This window comes from Lactuca virosa, chromosome 3, assembly GCF_052849685.1.
Source record: "Lactuca virosa cultivar CGN04683 chromosome 3, Lactuca_virosa_CGN04683_v6, whole genome shotgun sequence".
Classification (NCBI taxonomy): Eukaryota; Viridiplantae; Streptophyta; class Magnoliopsida; order Asterales; family Asteraceae; genus Lactuca; species Lactuca virosa.
In genome coordinates this window covers 181566351-181590109 of record NC_136428.1, presented here as the reverse complement: position 1 = coordinate 181590109, position 23759 = coordinate 181566351, and the positions used below count along the sequence as shown (strand labels likewise).

The 23759-nt window shown below is 35.0% G+C and overlaps 1 protein-coding gene across 1 annotated transcript; it reads right to left on the bottom strand.

The window, feature by feature from the left end:
* Window positions 1–19423: 19423 nt before the first annotated feature.
* LOC145164287 (uncharacterized) lies at window positions 19424–21810 on the bottom strand. The gene is made up of 11 exons (XM_079083009.1): window positions 21643–21810; window positions 21302–21569; window positions 21107–21203; window positions 20896–21025; window positions 20840–20852; window positions 20711–20795; window positions 20463–20601; window positions 20142–20311; window positions 19917–20037; window positions 19559–19786; window positions 19424–19474 (listed from the first exon to the last, which is right to left on the bottom strand). The coding sequence occupies exons 1-11, from the start codon at window positions 21808–21810 to the stop codon at window positions 19424–19426; spliced, it is 1470 nt and encodes a 489-aa protein (XP_078939135.1).
* Between the last annotated feature and the right edge of the window lie 1949 nt (window positions 21811–23759).

The window sequence follows — 23759 nt, the reverse complement described above, 5'->3', positions numbered from 1 at the left end:
TGACTGGGATTTCAAGAGTTTGGGAAAAGATGTGGATACTTTTGTTTCATCTGATCCTCGCGTTCCCAGGTGAATTCGGGTCCTCGTTTAGCGTTCCAACGGACCTTCACGATGGGAATACGACTTTGTTTTGTTCGTTTGATTTCCCGATCCATGATTTCGACTGGTTCCTCCACGAAGTGGAGATTTTCGTTAACTTCGATTTCGTCGAGTGGTATTACGAGTGTCTCATCAGACAAACACTTCTTTAGGTTCAACACGTGAAATGTGGGATGTACTTTGTCGAGTTCCTGAGGTAATCGAAGTTTGTATGCTACTGGCCCAATCCTAGCACGGATTTCGAATGGCCCGATGTACCTTGGATTTAGTTTCCCGCGTTTGCCGAATCGTATCATTCCTTTCCAAGGGGAAACTTTTAGTAGTACTCGATCACCCACCTGGAATTCCAAGGGTTTGCGTCGTTTGTCTGCGTAACTCTTTTGCCGATCGCGAGACGCTTTCAGTCTTTCTCGAATTTGAACGATCTTTTCTGTGGTTTCCCTTATGATTTCAGGGCCAGTGAGGGTGCTATTAGAGACTTGCCCTCTAGCTAGCTGTGTATCCCCCACCTCAGCCCAACACAGGGGTGATCTGCATTTGCGACCGTAAAGAGCTTCGAATGAAGCGACTTTGATGCTAGTATGATAGCTGTTATTGTAGGAGAATTCGATAAGTGGTAGATGGGTATCCCATGCTTTACCGAAGTCTATCACACAAGCTCTTAACATGTCTTCCAACGTTTGAATGGTTCGTTCGCTCTGTCCGTCGGTTTGTGGGTGGTAGGCCGTACTCATGTCAAGCCTAGTTCCCAATGATTTTTGTAGAGATTGCCAAAACCGTGAGGTAAATCTACTATCTCTATCGGAGATAATGGATATCGGCACACCATGGAGTCGTACAATCTCTCTGATGTACGTTCTAGTCAGCTTCTCCATCTTGTCGGTTTCTTTTATCGGTAGGAAGGGTGCTGATTTGGTCAATCTGTCTACGATTACCCATATGGTGTCAAGCCCGCCCGATGTCTTAGGCAGCTTGGTTATGAAGTCCATGGTTATTCGTTCCCACTTCCACTCAGGTATATCCGGCTGTTGTAATAGCCCGGATGGTTTCTGGTATTCGATTTTGACCTTGGCGCAAGTCAGACACTTGCTCACATAGGTAGCAATCTCAGCTTTCATGTTCGGCTACCAGTATAATTTCTTGAGGTCCAGATACATCTTATCTGACCCGGGGTGGATGGAATATCGAGTCTTGTGTGCTTCATTCATGATGACGTCTCGGAGTCCACCGAACTTCGGTGTCCAGATTCGATTCATGAGATACCGTACTCCATCATCCTTGACTTCTAAGTTTTTATCCATTCCCCTTAATGTCTCTCCTGCCACCTTTTCTGGTTTCAAAGCTTCTAGTTGAGCTTCCTTGATTTGTATGGTCGTGTGGGAATGGATCGTCATTGTTAAGGATTTTACTCGGCGGCCCGAGTACTCCTTCCTGCTTAGAGCATCAGCCACTACATTGGCCTTGCCCGGATGATAACGAATTTCGCACTCGTAGTCATTCAGCAACTCTACCCATCTCCTCTGTCGCATGTTGAGCTCTTTCTGATTGAGTATATGCTGAAGACTTTTGTGATCAGTGAAGATAGTGCATTTCGTGCCGTAGAGGTAGTGTCTCCAGATCTTCAAAGCGAATATCACTGCTCCTAATTCCAGGTCGTGCGTAGTATAATTAACCTCGTGCGTCTTAAGCTGTCTTGATGCATACGCGATAACCTTCCCTCTCTGCATGAGCACACATCCGAGGCCTTGATTCGAAGCATCACAGTACACTACGAAGTCCTCGGTTCCCTCTGGGAGAGACAAGATCGGTGCGCTGCATAGGGCTTGTTTTAACGTTTGGAAAGCAGTTTCTTGTTTATTTTCCCACTTGAATATCACATCTTTCTGCGTCAAGGTGGTGAGTGGTTTCGCAATCTTGGAGAAGTTTTGTATAAATCTTCGGTAGTAGCCAGCAAGCCCAAGGAATTGTCGAATTTCGGTTGGCGTCTTGGGTGCTGACGAATTCTCGATTGCCTTGATCTTGGAGGGATCCACATGTATGCCTTTCTCACTTACCAGATGTCCAAGGAAATCCACTTCTCTAATCCAGAATTCACACTTAGAGAACTTAGCATAAAGCTTCTCCGCTCTTAGTGTCTCTAGCACTTGGCGTAGATGTAGGCGATGCTCTTCTTCGCTTCGCGAGTAGATCAAGATATCGTCGATGAATACGATTACAAACTTGTCTAGGTAGGGTCGGCACACTCTATTCATTAGGTCCATGAATACCGCAGGTGCGTTTGTTAAACCGAAGGACATCACCACAAACTCGTAGTGCCCATAGCGAGTTCTGAATGCAGTTTTGGGAATATCTTCTTCTTGAACTCGTAGCTGATGGTAACCTGACCTTAGGTCGATCTTTGAGAAGAAATTTGCTCCTTGGAGTTGGTCGAAAAGGTCGTCGATTCGGGGTAGAGGATATCGTTTCTTGATGGTGAGTTTGTTTAGTTCCCGATAGTCGATGCACATGCGAAAGGATCTGTCCTTCTTCTTTACAAAAAGGACTGGTGCTCCCCAAGGTGAGAAGCTTGGTCTGATGAACCCTTTGCTCAAAAGCTCGTTCAACTGACTGGACAACTCTTGCATTTCTGATGGTGCAAGGCGGTATGGAGCTCTGGCTACGGGGGTAGCTCCGGGTATTAAGTCAATTCTGAAATCGACTTGTCGTGCGAGTGGTACACCAGGAAGATCTTCTGGGAACACATCCGGGAAGTTACACACTTCGGGGATGTCTTTGATGTCTTTCACGTCTTGTTTCTTGTCTACTACGTGGGCCAAGAAGGCGTGGTACTCCTTCCGGAGAGACTTTTGGGCTTTGATGCATGAGATGATTTGTAAATTCGCACTAGGTTTGTCACCATAGATGAGAAGGGTTTCGTTATTTGGTAGATTGAGGCGAACGGCCCTTTCGTAACATAGAATGTCGGCACGGTGAGGAACTAACCAATCCATCCCGATGATTACGTCGAAGCTTTTTATGGTGACCGGCATCAGGTCAATTTTAAATGTATGGTTGTCTAGAGTGAGAGTACACTCTGAGTATATATCGCTAGTGCGTTCTACTTTCCCATTTGCCATTTCTACTACATAAGTATCCTTTAGTGATTGGGGATTTTGTTCAAGTAATTGTTTATATTGGTGGCTCACGAAACTCCTCTCCGCTCCACTATCGAATAGTACGCATGCATAAGAGTTATTGAGGAGAAACGTACCGGTAACCACCGCGGGATCCTCAACTGCTTCCCCATGTCCTATTGCCAGGATTCTTCCTACTCCACCAGCATTAGGGGCTTGTGCTTTGGGGCAGTTTCTTTTGAAGTGACCTGCGTCTCCACAGTTGTAGCAGGTTCGGGTTGCCCCCGTACTGGCGACTTGGTTGATTGGTCGAGCCGGCGCTTTACAGAAACGAGCAGTGTGCCCCTTCCTGTCGCAGTTGTTATAGTGCATCTCCCTACAAGCACCATTGTGGTGAAAGTTGCACTTGTTGCACTTGGGTAGGGTTCCAGCATATGGCTTCGGTGGTGCAGTAGTGGCAGCATTAGTGGCAGCATGGACAGCAACAGTTTGTTGCTTCTTAGCGGGGTCTTGTGCTGGTTGGCTCTTCTTTTGGTTCCAGAACTTCCTTTTGTTGTTTCCCCCTTTTGATTGATCAGTGGTGGTGGTTGTAGTATTATGACCGGCTCGGTGGTCAACAAGTTGTTGTGCCAGCTCCCTGGCACTGTCAAAAGTAGTTGGCCTTGAAGCCAGGACACTACTTTGCACTTGGGGAGACAGTCCCCAAAGGTATCGCTCCACCTTTTTCTCCTTCGGAGTAACCATTGTTGGGCAGAGGAGAGCCAATTCATTGAATCGGGTGGTGTAGGTTTCAAGGTCGGAGCCCGTCATCCTGAGGTTCCAAAGTTCTTGTTCCAGCTTTTGAATTTCACCTCTCGGGCAGTACTCCTTCATCATCAAGGTTTTTAGTTCTGCCCAGGATATGGAGCTAGCCACTTCGAGAGTAAGTGAATTAATCCGACAGTTCCACCAAGTAAGGGCCCGGCCGGTGAAAGTAAAGGCTGCGAACTTAACTTTGCTCGCTTCGGGGCAAGAGCACACTTGAAAGACTACTTCAGTCTTTTCAAACCATTGCATTAAAGTGTGACTCCCCCGCTCCCATTGAAGTTGTCGGGTTTGCCATTGGTGAAGTCTTTGTAGGAACACTCTCTTGCACGCCACGTACTGTCTCCGTGGTTAGAGTTTGTAGCACCCGATCCAGAACCACCAGCTCCGTTTGTCCCTATCTGCGATATTGCGGCCGCTACGGCTGCTGTTACTGCAGCCTGGAACATCGCAGAATCAAACTGTGGAGGCAGCGGCGGAGGAGGTGTTGTTGTGTTGCCGGAAGGTCTTGGTCTTCTCCTTGGCGGCATGGTTCTGTCATAAGTCGTAAACCAATGTACTTTTAGTAAAAGTATATTTATAGGAAGAGAAATCTTTTATACATAAAGTATATTATTACGTTGTTTTCCGGTATGTTTACGATACATACGATTTTATACTTTTAATTGACCCAATACATTGGGTTATGAGGTAAAATGAAAGTATAAAATATTTTATTTGATTTTCCTTGTTTCCAAGTATATGACTGTTTGTAAAAGTTTCACATATACTAATTTAGTCGGGACATAATTAATATATTATATTTTAAAATGATCTTTATCGGTTACTTAATTAGTTGCAAAGTGCATACCAGTCATATGTGATTAAGATATAATAGTCCTTCGAATAGATGACCCTAACTCCAAGACCACAACCAAACAAGGACAGGAAGTGAAACAAAGATACATAAATTCTAAGTCTATAGCATCTTAGTTACATATGACCTTAGCGCATCCACTTAGCAGCTATTGATCTATAAATAAAGACCTATTTAATTCTCAGATAATTTATTATAGTAACACAAAATACTCCTATAGTATTTGTAAATGTTTAGTTTTGAGTTCTTAAAGTATCCTTTGTAGTGTGTTATTAGGTTTGTTAGATTTGTTGCCCATCCTGACCATCCCCCGGTATATGCAAGTCAATTCCCGGACAGATATAGTTGATCAGGCTATATCCTTCCCAGATTTAATCCACATATACTAAGGCATACTCAAAATGTTCAACTCTTCTTCTTTTGCTTTATGTTTTCGCTAGTTATGATACCATGCGAGCATGTAATGTATGTATGTATACTTTAATCAAGAAAATCATTTATTTTCTAAGAGTATATTTATTTGAAAAATGCACAAATCAGAGACTATTAGTCCCAATTGTGTTTATAGTTTGTATATCTTATGTGGTTTGATATACTTAATTCACTATAAACTGTGCTCTGATACCAATCTGTCACACCCCCAAACCAAGGATGGCGGAAACGTCCGGGGGTGGAGGACTTCATGTATAGTATCATAACAACAATTGTAATAGTAATTGAAGCAAACACAACCAACATATATATAATTGAAAAAGTGACATCATTGTATGAATTACATGTTTACGAATCAATTACAATATGTTGACAAAATATGAAATAGTAGACGCCTTAGCGCCCCATCCTCAAAAGCACTTGGTTACCTGTTTAATGATTTCCTGAGAATACAAGTTGTTTGAAAAAGTGTCAACACAAGGGTTGGTGAGTTCATAAGCTTTTGTTTGGTATTATTAAAAGCCTTTCGTTTGTAAAAGTAGTATTTGTGTTAGAAAATCCAATATTTTCCTTAATGTGTAAATGTAGTCTTAAAACCCAAAGACCGAAATGTACAAGTAATTTGTCATATTTATAGTAAAACAATGCAAGTTTAAATCGACATAAACTCGTTAAATTTTAATGAAGTTCCCGTAAATTCCAATGTTTATTAATACTTTATGTGAGTTTATTATAACCATACTATGACCAAGGTTGCCTAAAACGACGTTCTTCAGGCGTCAGAAATGTTATGACATTTGTCACCCCAGACCTATCGGTCTAACTGTTGCATGCAGTTTAGGTGTGGGTTTGTCAAACCCAATATAGATCTATACACAACTATCACGCTCTCCCTCAACGAGACTCTGGTTACAATACAGGACTTAATGGTAATTTGAAGTAAATGTCTCACAAAGTCATTAACGGAATTACGTGTTATGAAAACTTGGTACCGTATGGCCGTACCTTGCTTAATGAAAATATCCTTTGTATAAATGTACCCTTTTTAAATGTATGTGTTATGTAATGTATCATAAACTATACCTATTATAGTTTATCACCCAAGGGTAGTACGTAGTAATGTATGCAAACTATATTCAAAATAGTTTATTAAATGTTTGAATGTATCGGTTGTACTTTGATTATAATCACTTGTTATTCTTTATATTTTATATGTCCAAATCCATTTGTAAACTGATGTGTGTCTAAATATTAAGATAAAATGTCATATATTGCAATAACATATAATCACATAAAGATATACACCTTGCTCAACATGTTACAAGGTGAAATGAAATTGACAGCAACTTTTCGTTGAATACAGTTTCTGTTACTGTTCTTAGAAAATTTATAGAAAAATCATCAAAGCTCTAAATATAAATCCGCAAATTCTGAGAGTTTGGAATATGAGTCTAGTTTGTTCGTAAATTTTATCATGATTTTTAGTGATCTCTAACAGAGGTGAAAATGTTCATAATCACATACTGGTCCGGGTTTGCCTCTGAAATGACAGGCAGTTTTGTAAAAATCACCATAAATTGTAGAAAAGTCATATGGAGATGTACAAGTAGCCATTTTAAAGCTAATAGTTTGAACTACTTGCACCTGAAACAGTTTTGAAAACTAAAATATTTAAGTTGACCAAAACAGTCCGTGATCGAAGTTCATCTTTTCTGATGTAATCTGATAGAAAAAGTTTAATTGTGTTCTTGATGATTTTACTTGTATTCCCCCCTTAAAACTTAAGAAAAACATGTAAATGTAGGGGTATGAACTCACCTTATGTGGTTTCAGTAGATGAAAGTGAGAGAGAGGAAGTATTCAACCCAAGAACACTAAGAAGATGTCTTGATGATTCGAGAATCTAACACCGAATAAGATGGAATTTGTGTAAGATATCAATGATTTGAGTAGAATGGAGTGTAATAATTATATGAATGATGAAGATACTTACTAATTGAAGAAAGAAATCCCTGAAGAAAGCCTTGAAGTTCTTGAAGTTGAGAGAAAAGATGAGAGAATTTTGGAGAGTGTCCTTTGGTTGCTAAGTGTACAATGAAAGAACTTTATGGAGAATGAGGAGAGAGGATCAATCCTCCAGCTCTTAGAACGTGGGAAGAGCTGGAGATTGGGTGTAAAGGTCTACTAAGGAGACAAGGGGTAGTGGGAAAGAGTGGCTGATCATAGAGTGAGGTGGTGGTGGTTTGCTTTTGCCATAAATTAAGGAAAATCAAATATTCCCTCAATAATTAGTTCAACCACTAATTCTTTTAATATATTTTTATAAAAACCCTGGAGATTTATATATTTTGGGGCCTTAGTTTATAAAATAAAGTTTTGGGTGAAAATCCCACGTTAAAATAATGAAAAACGGAGTTAAAATGAAGTCGTAGTCGAAAAACCGGTAAAAAGGGGCCGTCTGCGAGACCTCTCGCATGGGCTGTCTGAGAGGCTTCTCATGCGAGGCTTCTGTCCTGAGAGGCTTCTAATGAGAGGCTTCGGTCCTGAGAGGCTTCTCATGAGAGGCTTCGGTCCTGAGAGGCTTCGGTCCTGAGAGGCTTCTCATGAGAGTTTTCGCTTCTAATAGGAGGGTTTTGGTTCCTTAAGGTTATTTTACTCGTTTTTACCCCGTTTCAAGTGGTTTTTGACCCGGTTAAGGGTCGATATGACCCAAATGATTACAAAAAGTTAAAGTAACTTTTGAGAGAGATTTGGGAGAGATTTCAAATAGAAAGAGATAGAGTGAAAACGATTTAGAGAGGTTTCGTTTGTGATTAATTTGAGTGTCCGGCTTCACAACGCAAGGTTCGTAAACCCCGTTAAACCGTGTTTTAGTGTCGTACACAATCCCGATGATTGTGCAATAGTGTTTTATCGCTTTGGTTCGTTGTTTAGCACTGTTAAGGCTAAGGAAAATCAAACACATGAACTTTCCAAATGATGATTTCTCATTAAAATAGCGAATTGTATAGTGATTACATAACGTAAACCCTAACATACAAGGGTTATTGGAGTTGACCGGTTTGACTTGTTGACTTTGTTTGACTTTGACTTGACCGAAATTTGACGGTTGTCACACCGAATATCATTATAGCATGCAGGACCCTTAATTTTGTTCAGCAAAATCCGTAGGTAATAAATGTCACCAAACTTGGTAGAGACGTGATTTATTCGGTCAAGTGCCTTGGCTTTTGTTTTTCTTCTTGTGCATATCTTATCTGATTTATTCCAAACATATTCAGCTAAGAATTCAACATATGATAGCTTATGTGCATTTGCATCATGTTTGTTACATTCCATCCATGCCAAAAATTGAGAAGCAATGACAGTGGGTTTAGAAACAACTTTAGTAAGATGTTGGTATGGGTTAAAGACAACAAGCTGTTTGTGTTCAAGGTGAAATGATAATATTTCAACAGACGATGTTCTATAATCAATGTCATACTAAAAAGCCTCCAAGATGCCTCACATGAAGAAATATAACGACATATGTAAAACTTACCAATTTCATCACGGTCGTTATTTTCGTTATGTTTTTTCTTCTTTTTTGTTGAATCAACAATAGAAGCCGCTATCCTATCCAGTCCTTTGTTAATGTACTTAAAAAGATATTTGATCGATCCAACCTGGTTACATCATTCCAGATTCATGTGCGCTTGATATTGCTTCAAAATGATCTTATTATATGGAACAACATATCTGAAATATCAATAGATATGTCATAAATGAGACTAAATCGATTTGTGGTTAAACAGGAACAACACAACAACAACAACAACAACACACACACACACACACACACACACACACACACACACACACACACACACATATATATATATATATATATATATATATATATATATATATGGTTTTTTATATTATATATCCTATTTAAAACATAAAATAATAGTTAAACATAAATAATTATTTATGAATCGTTTTTTATTTATACATTAATATTTTAAACATTAGTTTTACATTATATTTTAATTTAACTTGTTTATTGATATTTATCTATTTAAACATATAATAATCTATTTCATAAAAACAAACTAAATTTAAAGAATTAAAATATAAATCATTCGAAAGTATTTTTCTATACCTGTTGTCTACAGAAACATCGTTTTTAACGACATTATTTCCATCGTTACGTCTTCGATAAATCGGATAACCATCTTCGTCGATATATGTATGCTTAGTAAATTCCTTTGGAAACCGTTTAGAACATTTGCCCTTTTTCATACACGGCATAAAGTTGATCGATGCCACAAGGTCCGTGTATCATGTTATCACACACAATTTGATATAGATCTGGTTCAATGTCCTTGTTAGACAATTCAGCACATATAACATGATCTATGTCTTCAGGATTCAGAAGTTTGGAATTTTATTCCAAAAACAAGCATACGTGGCAATGTGGAGGTCCCCTCTTTTGAAACTTGATAGTATATACAACTGTGTGAGCAAAGTTATTAAGTAGGGTTAAAACACAAAATTATCAACAAATTATAAATTCAATGACTACATATATATAATACTGTCCCTCCGGCGACTTCACCCAAAAAAATTTCATCCTTCAATGAGTGATTAGTTAATCAGGTTTTATTATGAATATTCTTTTCAAATATTTGGCCTGTCTTCCGGTTTAATATTGTTGGCTTCAACAAATCTAATGACTTCTGGCCATTTAGGATTGCATGTAAGGGTTAACAAAAGCTCTGGATAACCAAACCACTTAACCAGAGTCATTGCATCTACGTAATTTTGTTGCATGTAACGACTACCATCAGTAAAAGAAGATGGTATAATAATACGGTTTCACATCATAGAAGCATCTTCAATGCTGTCTTCAGCGGCCTCTATGACAACTGGCAGATTTTGGGCCAAGCAAGGTCTAAGATGTATCTATGTATAATGTAAAACCACATCATAACTTTGTTGCAATAAAACTTTGAAAGCCAAAAGGGCATTATTTGTATAAGTAAATATATATGCTTGAAAATCATACTTGTAAGGAGCCTTTGAAAAGTCAACAAGTTAGAGCATAAACCATGAATTAACCTTTGCAATGAAAATTTTAGACCTAGAACCCCATCAAGCTAGTGATTTCAGTTTTGCCGAGGACAGAAAACACCTTTTAATGGGTAATACAAAACCGAAAACACCATGAGAGAATGGTGTAGGACCGAAATCACAAGCCTAGAACACACCTAAGCCGAAATCACCCCTAGGCCAAAATCACACTAAGACCAAAAGCACTAGGACCGAAATCACATGAGGTTTTGGTGGGGTACAAGGTGATTTCAGTCATGCCTTGGCCAAAATCACAAATTTGATCCTTTCCTAAGGTGATTTCAGTGGGAAAGGCAGAGAAGGAAAGTTGACATTAGGATTAGATACTTCACCCTTTTCCCATGCAAAACAATACTCAACAAATATCCATGTATTAACCAACAGACAACCAAGCAAGTATCATATCACCTTTCCTTCCTTAACTACGGCAGAACACATCCCTAAACCTCCACCCATTCCATTTTCTCTAAAGTTACTTTATATTCTCTCAAGAACCAAGTCCAAATAATCTTCCAAGTTCAAATCCTCCAAGCTTGTTCATAGAATTTGGTAAGTATTTCTTCAAAATCTAGTGTATTTATACACTTTCATGTTAGTTTCATCATATTTACACATATTATTATGTGTTAAAACTCTTAGGATAATATAACCTTCAAAGAGTTTGTCAACCACATTCAAGTGTTTAGGCTTGAAAATCTTCACACCATCTCTTAAAACAACCCACAAATCCATTCAAGGTGAGTTCACACCCCCACATTTTCAAGTTTTTTTTCATGTTTTAGAGGGGATGGGGGAATACAAGTAAAACTTAGTTTACCACAATGTTTTATCTTTATGTCAAAATAAGATATTATTTGCATGAGTTATGGTTGTTACTAGCTTTTATACAAAAATTTGTGATATATTAGTTTCAAATGCAAAACTAGCAAAAACTAAATATAATCCATGTCATAAAATCATAAGAAAAAAGTATGATTTGTAAACTACAAGGTTTTTGGAAACTTTTACCAATTCTAGTTTTTTTTTATAAAAAATGAGTATATTCTAGTTATTTCACTATTTTGTGGGTTACCACCCAAAAATATGATGTTTGACCTTACATTTTGAAAATAGACAAGATAATTACTATACATTTATATAAATGATAATATAAATGTTATTGACAAACAAACATGATAAATTATAATTGGTATAGTTTGGGAGTAACAAAACTAATCTATTATTTTAAAAGAAAGATATAATTATTTAAAGGTATAATTATTTCATTTACAAGAAAACGAATTTTTAGTATAATAGAAGCAAACCGGTTGATACTGGTTATGAGACATTTGGCTTCACCGTACCAACCAGAGTACACACTAAGACCTGCATGATAATCAGAGTCTCTTGTAGGGAGAGCGTGACACTTATGTATAGATCTATACGGGATTGACAACCCTACACCTCAGCTGTTAGCTACAGTTAGAGCGGCTAGTCTAGGGTGACAAATTTCGTAACAGTTCCGACGTCCGAAGCACGTCGTTCAGGCAACTAGTTGCATTAGTATGGTTATAATAACTCACATAGAGTATTAACAAAACAATTGGTTTACGGGTTAACATACATTCAAATGGTGTTATTTAGATAAAACTACATTACACTATTTTTCAGTACAATACAGTTTACATTACTGGAAGCATGCATTCAGATGGTTATCTAAAGATATAAAACTACATTATACTACTTCAAAGTACAACATTACTTACATTTTAGTCTTTGGATTAAGACTTACAGTTCATTTTAAAGAAAATATTGGATTTTCTGGAAGTAGACACTATCATTTTACATGAAACAGTTACAAAATCCTTCTCATACAAAACGCTTATGAACTCACCAACTTAATTGTTGACACTTTTCAAAATCACTTGTATTCTCAGGAAACTCGTAAATAGGTAACCACAAGAGTATTTGGTGGATGAGACGTCGTGACATCACGTTATATATTTTTGTCATGTGCACTTGATATCATGTAAACAATGTTTTGAGCACAATCTAAACTCATTAAATATTCAATACAATGGTTGTAATGCTTTGATCGCTACTATTCAGTTGTTATGATACTATACATGAAAGTCATCAACCCTAGACGTTTCCGTCGTTCTGGTTTGGGGTTGTGACAGCCTCGACCAACTTTCCAAAAGCTACCACACGTAAAGTCTTGTGGTTAAACCTAACGTAATTAAGACGTTCATTTTCAACCATTGTATACGAATCAACGAAAAGTTTTCTAGAACATAATATCAATGATAATTCATTTTTTCTCTGTTGTATACGGTAAGCAAAAAACTCTCGCATGGTCAGCCTTATTCGTCCATTTGATTCTAGATCTTCAACACCACAATGTAGTATATCTACTCGAAATCCATCCTCAGCATAAGGGAACAATAAAGGATACTTAAGTGCAAGATATCGACGATGCAACTCATTAATTCGTTGGAGCTGCCAACTCTGTTTTTCTAATACAATATATCTTGAATCGGAGTCATTAGTGTTGCCTATAATAAGGGCAACTACCTCATCTATTGTAGAAGATTATGTTGCCTATCATCCTTCTTTCTTGTCCCAATCAATTTAAGCCTAATACATTCTGTTGGATTTGACCCAAATCGATCACCTGCCATTCTAAATTGCTTGACTAATGGATTGATGAAATCCAATAAGCCCATCAACTTGTGAACTGTCCAGAACTCAAGAAAAAATGGATTTTCCATGGAGTTATTGATGGGTTTTGAGAACTATAACAACCCTTATGATGCACATGCAACCCTAATGATTTGGATCTAAGTTTTCTCTAATTATACATGTAATATTGTTTCCAAAGCATGAAGCCTAAACTAGCATACAAAATTTTGGTATATGAATCATATAACTAGTTAGAAGAATACCTCTTGTTGTAGCTTGTTGTATTTGACCTTTAAGATGTAACATCCCAAAATTTACAATAAATTTGGACTTTTTTTTTAAATATATATATATATATATATATATATATATATATATATATATATATATATATATATATATATATATATATAATCTTCCACTTTAATAGATTTATTCAAATTAAGTTTAAGCAAAACCCAAGATCCATTAAAATTCTTAAACCAATGTCAATCAATGTTCTAAAATATTTATAAGAAAAGTTTATTCAAGTTCAAAAATAGAAACAACATCGGCCCCGAGCCAATGTGTACAATCACGCCCGACCATCCTGTGTACCTAAAACAGTATTTTAAGGGAAATGGGGTAAGCACAAGCTTAGTGAATTCCAACCATACATAGTATCATATCATATCAAACTTACTCCTACCCACGGATACAAACGATGTCAAACGCATAATCACGCATGCATGTCAAAGAACAAATCAGTAACAAACATACTCCTACTGGGACACATTGGCTAGGCGCGATCCCCCTTGCTCAATGCATCGAGCCCTTGGGACACATTGGCTAAGCCCGATCCCCCGTACCAGAACCCATTGGGACACATTGGCAATGCCCGATCCCCCTTGCTCATTTCGTCGGGCCTTTGGGACACATTGGCTACGCCCGATCCCCAATCGGATGCACCGAGTCCTACCATGCATATCCTCAATACATGAGGCAAACCACTAGACTCTACCCAACCTACTATTGCCCATGCAAACAATACACATATAACACACACGAGCTAACATAAGGGAAATATAACACAACACCATGCAGTAAGGAACTCACCTCCAAGAGCAAAGCAACCTCCAAAGCAACCCAAGACTCACTCACACCTGCTTTCCCTTCACACTACCTATTAATAATGATTTAAGTCGAGTTTAGTTAATTATTTTCCCTAATCATGCAAATAGACTAAGGGTTTAAATTTCAGCTTTCTACATAAAACTTAGGGTCTGTTTGGGACCTGTTTTTCCCACCATAAACTCCGTAACTTTCAAAACTGTATAATATGGTGATAGGTCCAGTTCTTAGCTTTAAAAGTCGTATTTGAACGCTTCCCAATTATTTTTCTATGATTTATGGTGAATTTTACAAAACTATCTCGCATAACAGTTCAATCCGGACCAGTCTGGGTAAATAGTCATTTTTACCATAGCTAGAGGCATTTCTGGATTTAGGTCGAAACTAATGAAGTGTAGAGGACTAAATTAGGAAACTTTGTGCACTGGTTTCGAATAAAAAGGGTTTTTCATGACCAAGATATGGTCTTTCAAAGATCGGAACAGATTAGGACATTTTCCAGAAATTCTCAGCTTGGCTTTTTAGGGTTAATGAGCCTACCTAACCCATTAAGTCATGAGGTGAATGACTTAATTACTGGAGTATGAAGTCTTAACAGTGACTTAAAGATTTGGGACTAGAAATCTTGATTGTTGGGTAGGTCATACCCCAAAGTATGTAATTTGAAGGAGAACAAGAACAAAATGTAATGCTAGAATGGGCAAATCATCAAGGTTTGAGTTGAAGCCTTCAAGAATGATTCAAGGTGTCAAAGGGGTCAATTATAGACACCACCCACTGCCACCTAGCATTGTGGCAGTGGTTGTCGGCAAGGAAAGTAATGGCAGCCAATCATGGTGATTTATGGTGGAGAGTGCAAGGTTGAACCACAAGAAAGGGAGGAGGAAGAAAGGAGTACGTTTATGACTTAAGGAGAAACCGATTCCAGCCAAGCCCTTGCAACACTCCCTTTACAGGTATGAGCACCACAGCAATCTATGCCTCCTCTTTCCCGTCACTCCCTTCTCGTCTCTCTCTCTCTCTCTCTCTCTCTCTCTCTCTCTCTCTCTCTCTTGATCTTGTAGCCGCAAACACACTCACGCACATAGATTAGGTTTATTGTGTGGAGCTCAAGCCTTGGGGAGAGGGCCGATCCTATAGAGGTTTTATTGGGCTGCATAGAGGGAAGAATCTCGTAGGTGTGGGCTGCAATGCAAGAAATTCGAAAATGGCAAAAATAGCCCTTCAAGTCCTCATAATGACGATATTAGCCCAAAAGGCAAAGAGGTTAGCATTACTAGTTTTAGGTTTTGGCAAAGAGGACCCTCCCACTTAAATAATTAATTCTCTAACCAATTTACTAATATTTTTAATTATTTATTAATTTATTTTATTATATATATTTTAATTACTAAAAAAATAAAAATAAATAAATAAAAATATAAAAGAATAAACGCATACCGCGATATCGAGGCGTTACATAAGAACTTAGCACCTCAAGTGTGATGCCTCAAATGGCTCACAAAACACCACCAAAAATTGGAGAAATTGAGAGAAGATTTAGAGGCACTCAAAATCGGATATAGTATCTCTAAGATTACTAGTGTCCCCAATTTTAGGCCAAGGGGTTACATATATATATAGTGTAGAATTCCAAGGGTTATGTGTAAACCCTAATTCTTACACTTGGGCTTATAATGGACTAACATTATATGGATACTTACATAAGCTTAGCCCATCACTAATCAATCATGGATTATTAGCCCAACCTATATGTATCATTGATTTACATAATCAGCCCCTATATATTTAATTAGTCTCTTTTGATCACTAAATTAATTTCAAATTAATTCTTGATCAATACTAATTAAATAATAAACCTCTTTCTCAAATATCCATCCTATCAGATTTTTCTGGTGAATGCAACCCAAAATGGACCATGTTACTCTCGGGTCAAGTACATACCAATTGTAGTTATGGGCTTAGACACCTAATCCAGTAGTTATTAGATGTGGACTTTTTCTTTTTAGACCTACAATAAGACAAAACAAAATCATTGATATAAAAATTTATGCAGTAAAATAAAATATATGTATAAATGTTATGCAATTTAACAATATAGGGTGTTCACATACTCGTATGCATTGAATCTATTGTCAACTTCATGATCTGTATCGTATATCTAAAACTGGCAAAATCTTGGTAATTCTCCTTCCTCGAGTAGTAAGTTGCGTACAACATGATAATTCTGGTCATGCATTCGATAGACATAAGGACCGCCTCCTGAGTTAATGGCATGATCAATCTTTCAAGCCATAGATGTGAATACAAGCATCATATTGTATCGACGTACATTCTGTATAATGTTTTGGCTTTTTTCAGAAACATCGCTATATAAATCAAGCAACAACTCAGGTGGATGAATAAGACTGGGTAGTTCAACTTTTCCATTGTAGCAACAAATGGAATAATAGGTTTTCATTAAATCTTTATTTCCTCGCATTGCTTCTCCATGCCACACCTTAGCTTTACATACTAAGAAAACATATATTGCATCACCATAATAAAAATAATCTATAAACACAGAAAAAACTTCACCGAATTAGATTTGCTATATGATTAAAATGTAATAGGGTAAAGAAATATTTTATTTTTAATGATAAAAGAATTTGTTGTATGGATATAATACCTTTTCTAATTCCGATAAATTTACTCTGATTGTTACCCGAGACATCATTTTGAGCATGTGAAGTAGAATGCATACATATTTGTGTCTCCTTTTTTTTGTAGAAATTGCTCTGCTTTTTTTCTTTTCTTTAAAGTTAGTGTTGGTACCAACTGTCATGTATTTATTAGAAGAGGTTTCAGCATAATTAATATTCAGAAAAATGTATAACTGTATGTTTTAATAAAATAGATAATAAAATACCCATATGATGAAGTAGATCAATACTACTACATGAACGTTTAACTTGAACAATATTGCCACTTCAAGGTTCGAAAAAATCTTCATTCAAGTCAAAGAAATGGAATATCTTTTGTATTAATCTGTTTTCGTTTCGCTCTTGTGGAATGAATTGTGTTGTTGTTCTGAATTGTAGCCCGATTTTTGGAAACATTTGAAGAATTAGATAACCTGGACACTTGTGTTGGTAATGTTAGTGAAGGAATTTTGAATGTTGAGAAGAAGATATATAATTAAATATAATGTAAATAAATTTATGATCAAATAAAGAAACATATGTAATAATTAGTAATGAAAGAATAAGAAAAGTATGACCATAGTTTTGATACGTGTTAACAACATTCATAGTTGTAATGTTTTGATTAATATGCTGATTTGAAATTGGCGACTTTTATGGTAGATTTACAACTGTTCATTGGTTACTTTAACAGTTAATATATTGGGAAATGAAAATTATGGTTATATGATTTAAGATGTGGAGTTAAATATAATATAAAAGAAATGATTAATAGTTTACCTTGATTGGTTATTTGTGAAAGTGGAGTCCTTGATGAAATAAATGTAGGTTGCACGTTCGGGTGTATCATGTTATCAAAAGAGGATTCTAAAGGTAATTCAGTAAACTTTTGAGTAACTCGACAATTAGGGGTATGAAGAAATTATTTTCTGAAAATGAATTCATATCACAAAGATTGGGAAATATACAGATAAAATATAAAAAGTACAATATATAAGCAAATACAAAAAACAAAAATGAAATAAAAAAAGGCATAACATATATGAAAATGTACCTTTGTGAAAAATTCTTTGTATGGTTGAATGTGATTGTGGTTTTAGAGCACTGGATGAAGAGGATTCATAAACTAAACAAAATAGTATATATATGAAACATTTAGTACAATATTAAAGGAAAAAAACAACTTATACAAATTAAATATTATAAACATCTATGTATTAAAAATATAATGATAATAATAAATGATAGGAGTCTTAGGTTTTTTTTTTCTCGAAGCAGATGAAACGTCACTCATTTCTATATGCTTGTTGTAGTGTCTGTTCTTGGTTTTATCATATATATATATATATATATATATATATATATATATATATATATATATATATATATATATATATATATATATATATGATAAATCCAAGAACAGACACTATAGCAAGCATATAGAAATGAGTGACGTTTCATCTGCTTCGAGAAAAAAAAACCTAAAACTCCTATCATTTATATTTTACCCCATAGCTCTTCTCGAAATCCCTTGTTTATTTCCATTTCTATATATAAGGAAATTAGTCAATATAAAGGTTGAATTTATGTATGAACTAATTTATGTCAACAATTATGGAAGGAATTAATGCAATTAAGAAAAATAGTTTTGCAATAGATTTTATAAGGTTTCATTCTGTTACCATATGTAAAACATGTATATTTATTTAAATAAAACTAAAACTTAGTATGTGATAAATAAAATAATGTGAAACTTGATACGTAATAAAAAATACTGCTTATGGAGAAGAAATTTGTAGACCTACAAATACTCAAGACATGTGATAAAATACGCGACAAATAGCTTGACCCATATATGTATAAATTTCTTTGTGACATGGTAAAGTATTTTGTTGCAACGATGAACCATTTATGTCTTGTATGATGAAAGGTAAAATCGGTAATTAGATTTAAAAAATGACTTAACTAATAATAAATTAAAGATATATATATATATATATATATATATATATATATATATATATATATATATATATATATATTGAATTATAGATTTAAAGTCAATTTATAGGAATTCGACATATGCTAGAGCATCATTTAAAATTAAAGTGTACAAAAAATAAATATAACATAATAAATTCACAAATGAAAGTAGATGATACAAAATATTTGATAACATGAAACAGTAATATTAATTATTTAACAAAACTTTGAAATTGTCTTAAATAAGATGAATAACATCGTATAAAAACCCAATAACAACCAAACGGTAATTCCAAAAACAACCAAAAGACTTTACCAACATATCCATTAACCAAAAATAACAAAATTCGACACACAATTATTAAAACAGAAAAATGCATGTAAAAGTATTTAACATGAACTGTAAATCGTTGACAGGTTGCTTCAAATCACTCCAGCTTTTCCATTTTAGGGATCTTCAAAGTAGTAAGATTAGCGCCGACTTTAGAAGAAGACCACTCTAAAGAGTCGGTGGTGGCAACAATATCAATAGGTCGTTTGCCCACACCGGATGATGGTGTTAAAGATTAAAGATCAACAACCTCAAGATTATCACCATGGACCGAATCAGATTTTTCCTGTAAAAATGTGTAAAAGGATTAGTAAAAATTATGATTTCATTGGGACTTTTAAAATTTTATGTTTATACAAAAAAATTTCACCTTATTTGTCATGTTAATATAAGTACCATCATCATCAACAATTTGTTGTTCATATGCAGGTGAACGTTCGAAAACCTGAGCAAGTACACTTTCATCATCAGTCAACTTATGCACAGTGTAAGTGAGAAAGTTGTTTTCAAGATTGAAGAGGGAGATCCAAACTTTGAAGACAAACTTTCTATTGAGAATGATTTTGAACTCTTCAGGGATATTTTGAAGTCCTTGATCCTAATTTAAAATATAGGTAAAATTGGAACATTTAAAGAAGAGATTGAATTTGTCAATTAATTAAATTACGGAATTTAAAGAAAAGATTGAATTTGTCAATTAATTAAATAACGGAGATATATTAGCAAACCTTTGATATTTTTTCCATAAACCATTGTTTACCACGGTGAATCAAATCTTTTACATGATGCCCAAACAATACAAAGGAAGAAGACCCACTTTTATCTTGAACACGAACTACAACCCTGATCCTAGAAAGTATAACATAACAGTTATCATTACCGGAATTAAAGTGGGAAAAATATTAAAAAAAGTTTAAAGGCATGCATAGTTCAAGAGTAAGGAATATACTTACTTTCCATGTAAATTGGAAACTCGCCCGCAACCATCATAGTTAAAAGGTTTAGTAGCACTATCATCATCATTTTTAGCAACCTTTTCAGAGGAAATGCGACAATAAAGAGAATACCATCCTTCGTCCAAATCAAATCCGATGATAGTAGCAATGATGGTTAAAGTAATTTCCTGGTTCATACATTGTTTGAAAGTAATCATATTAAAATCAATTAATATATTATTGGCGTGTAGAATAATATATATATATATATATATATATATATATATATATATATAATGTTATGTAAAATGCAGGAGAAACGTAAAATGTTATGTAAACCTTGTTGTAATCAGGAATGTCATCGATGTTTTTGATTGGAAAACGAAGGTAGTAATGCTCTGGATTTGCCACAACTATATATGGGTTAAGCTGTGTCATATGAGTAGAAGATTCAACATTCACATCTAAAGCAACAAGACTACATATCCACGGAAAAAAAACGTAAGGTTAAAAAATAACTATAATTAATAACTAAGCACATGCAAACATAAAACATTGAAGGATTAATTAGTAAAATGAAGACCCACCTTTCTTTGAATTCTAAAATCCGAGGCATATCATCATTTATATGCAATCTCGACCCAAACGAACAGTTATCGACTTTAGGTTGACCTGCAAAAAATATTAGAAAAATAATGTTAGTAATAGCTTTTAACCTAAAATGATAATCTATTGAAATGGAAATATATAATGATATCTTAAATATCCTTACCATCACAAGTTTTGAATTTGTCCAAACATAGAAGATGATAATAGGGGCAGTATCATTTTGATGTTCTGAAATGTAAGTGTTAAGCTTAAGTGCAAAATTGTCCCACAACGCAACCAAAATTTGCTTACCACTAAAAATGTATGATTGTTATTATATAAAGATATAAATAAAATTGGGAAAACTAATAATATATAAATATATGATTGCATGCCTTAGATATTGAGCAACCATATTCATTATCCTTTTTTCCTTTCCATTCTTAACAGTGACTCGCATAGGATCCATCGACACAACCTTCCCAAGAAAATCTAAGAGAGTAATGTAATAGATTAGTATATGATAAAAATGTGTGTTACATTAAAAAACAAAGTATATAAATATGAGAAAAAAATAATAAAAAACATACTAAATGCGATGCGGGTGTCAAAATTCCTGGCTAGCAAATCGGGGAACCCGGCAAAATGATAAGAATCAACCCAATCAATAAAATTAGTGGACACACGAACTATGGTGGTTTTGTAAAATTTTATCTTATCTTTATGAGGAACAAGCATGTAGTCTCCCTCATTTATAGCCATTGCAGAGCTACTGATCTCCCTAACAATTCCTTCATCGAATAGGGATTCAAATACAAGAATAAGATTCTTTTTTATTGTTGCATGTATTTTAGTGCCCTGTAGTTTATTTAGATTTTTAATTAGTGTAGATAAAAGATGAATATACAATAGTAAAATGCTTAATCTGTACCTCTTTGTTAAATAAAATCATGTCCAAGCTTCCGACCATTTTTGGGTTGCTTTTATAGGTTTGCTTCCAAAGCAACACGACTTTAACATGGATGTTACAACATTCTTTTGATGCATCGATGTCAGCAACCATATCGAACACCAGTTGAGAAGCATTGTTCTTTGCCATTGTATTGTATTCTCTAGATTAAAATAGAAAAAAGTTATAGGGAATTATGATATGGATTAACATAAAAAGTGTACATGTATTTATAGGGAGATATAATATATCGTAATTATAGTATGGAATATGAAAACTAATGTAATATAGTTTATATAGTGTAAAAACGTATACGCAATATATATATATATATATATATATATATATATATATATATATATATATATATATATATATATATATATAGGAGTAGGATCAAATGAGAATACAAAAAATGTTGAGAACGCGAGAACAGATCTAGACCATCTAAATATTCAAATCTAAGGTTATTATCAGACAGACCATTTATGTAAATTATAAAATTTATTGGTATTAAAGTGTAACTTTAAAACAGTGAAAAGGCTATAATAGTAATTGATTCTTTATTTAATTCCTATAACTTCTCACACTCTTTCCTTTTAATTTGCCGTCTCTCTCTCTCTCTCTCTCTCTCTCTCTCTCTCTCTCTCTCTCTCTCTCTCTCTCTCTCTCTCTCTCTCTGTATACCTAGGGCACGCCTCCCTCATCTGTACATCGGTCTCAACCGCTCCGTCAAAATCAGGCCCTCCTGGTGGTTATTTTTGGTAGGGAATAAAGAAGAAGAAAGGGAAACAAGAAGGGCTCGGTGGTGGCAGATTGATCGCAAAGAGGAGGAGAAAAAAGGACCACTCGTTCTCGGTTCGATTAAAGAAAGGAGAAGGATGGAAACAATAGAGCTATTGTCGATCTCAGAGGGGGTAGCGAGGGGATGCTCAAGCAGCTTCCCAACTGCTTCGCTTCTGCTCCCGGAGTTCAATACGAAGGGAAAGGAGGAGGCTGGTCCGATAGGAGCAATGCAAGCACCCACAACAGTACAGGTGAGAGGGAAAAGCCAAGAGGCTGCTGCCTCTTTTGATTTCGCCAGAAACACAACCTCATCCTGGTGGTTATTCTTGGCAGGGAACATAGAAGAAGAAAGGGAATGATGGAGTAGAAATCATTTCATCAATTTCAGCAGCAAAAAGCGGGTTCAATGGATGTTTCTTCGGTCTTGATTTACTCGAAATTTAGCAACTTACAATGACTAGAAAGGTAATGTTTTTGTAATTTTTCTTGGTCTTTGATTTCAGTAGCAAATTAAGCATTAAAAAGGTGCTTTTGGTGTGGTAATACTTGACAAAAAGGAATGAGAAAATGGATGAATTGAGAGCTGAAACGAGAGGGCAACAACTCTTTTCTTATCTTCATTTGTGAATATCAGTGTATTTATGTGTGGATGACTGTATTTATTTATAAATAGCAGGGTAGTTATGTGTGGTCAATAAGTGTATTTATTTATGATTAGGGGTATTCATTTTATGAAAAAAATGATAATTTTTATACTATTTTTATTTTGTATTTATTTATGAATAGCAGTGTATTCATTTGTGAATATCAACGTATTCATGTGTGAATGACTATTTATTTATGAATAGCAATGTATTCATGTGTGAATGAGTATATTTATGATTAAATGTATTTATTTTAAATAGAAATGATAATTTTTACACTATTTTTATTGTTTGATGAAAACAAGGCATTGAATTATTTGTAAATTGATATGTATTCATTTGAAATTGGAGTAGTACTACGTTTTTGAAGAAAAATTTTATTTGTGAATACAAGTGTATTGATTTGGGATTGGATTTATATTCATTATTTTGAAAAAAAAAAGTGAAATAGGAGAAAAAAGTTGATTTTTTTAAGAAAAAAAATTAAATTTTTTTCAGTTTTAAAATAAATTTGGTAAAATTGTTTTTTATATTCCATTAATAGGAAAAATAAATAATCGAATATTTCTTGTTTTTGGTAACTAATCCTAAATTTAAGGGAATTCGATTGAATTTTATTTTATTTCAATTTAATTAAAGTATATAATTACTAATATGACATTATATATT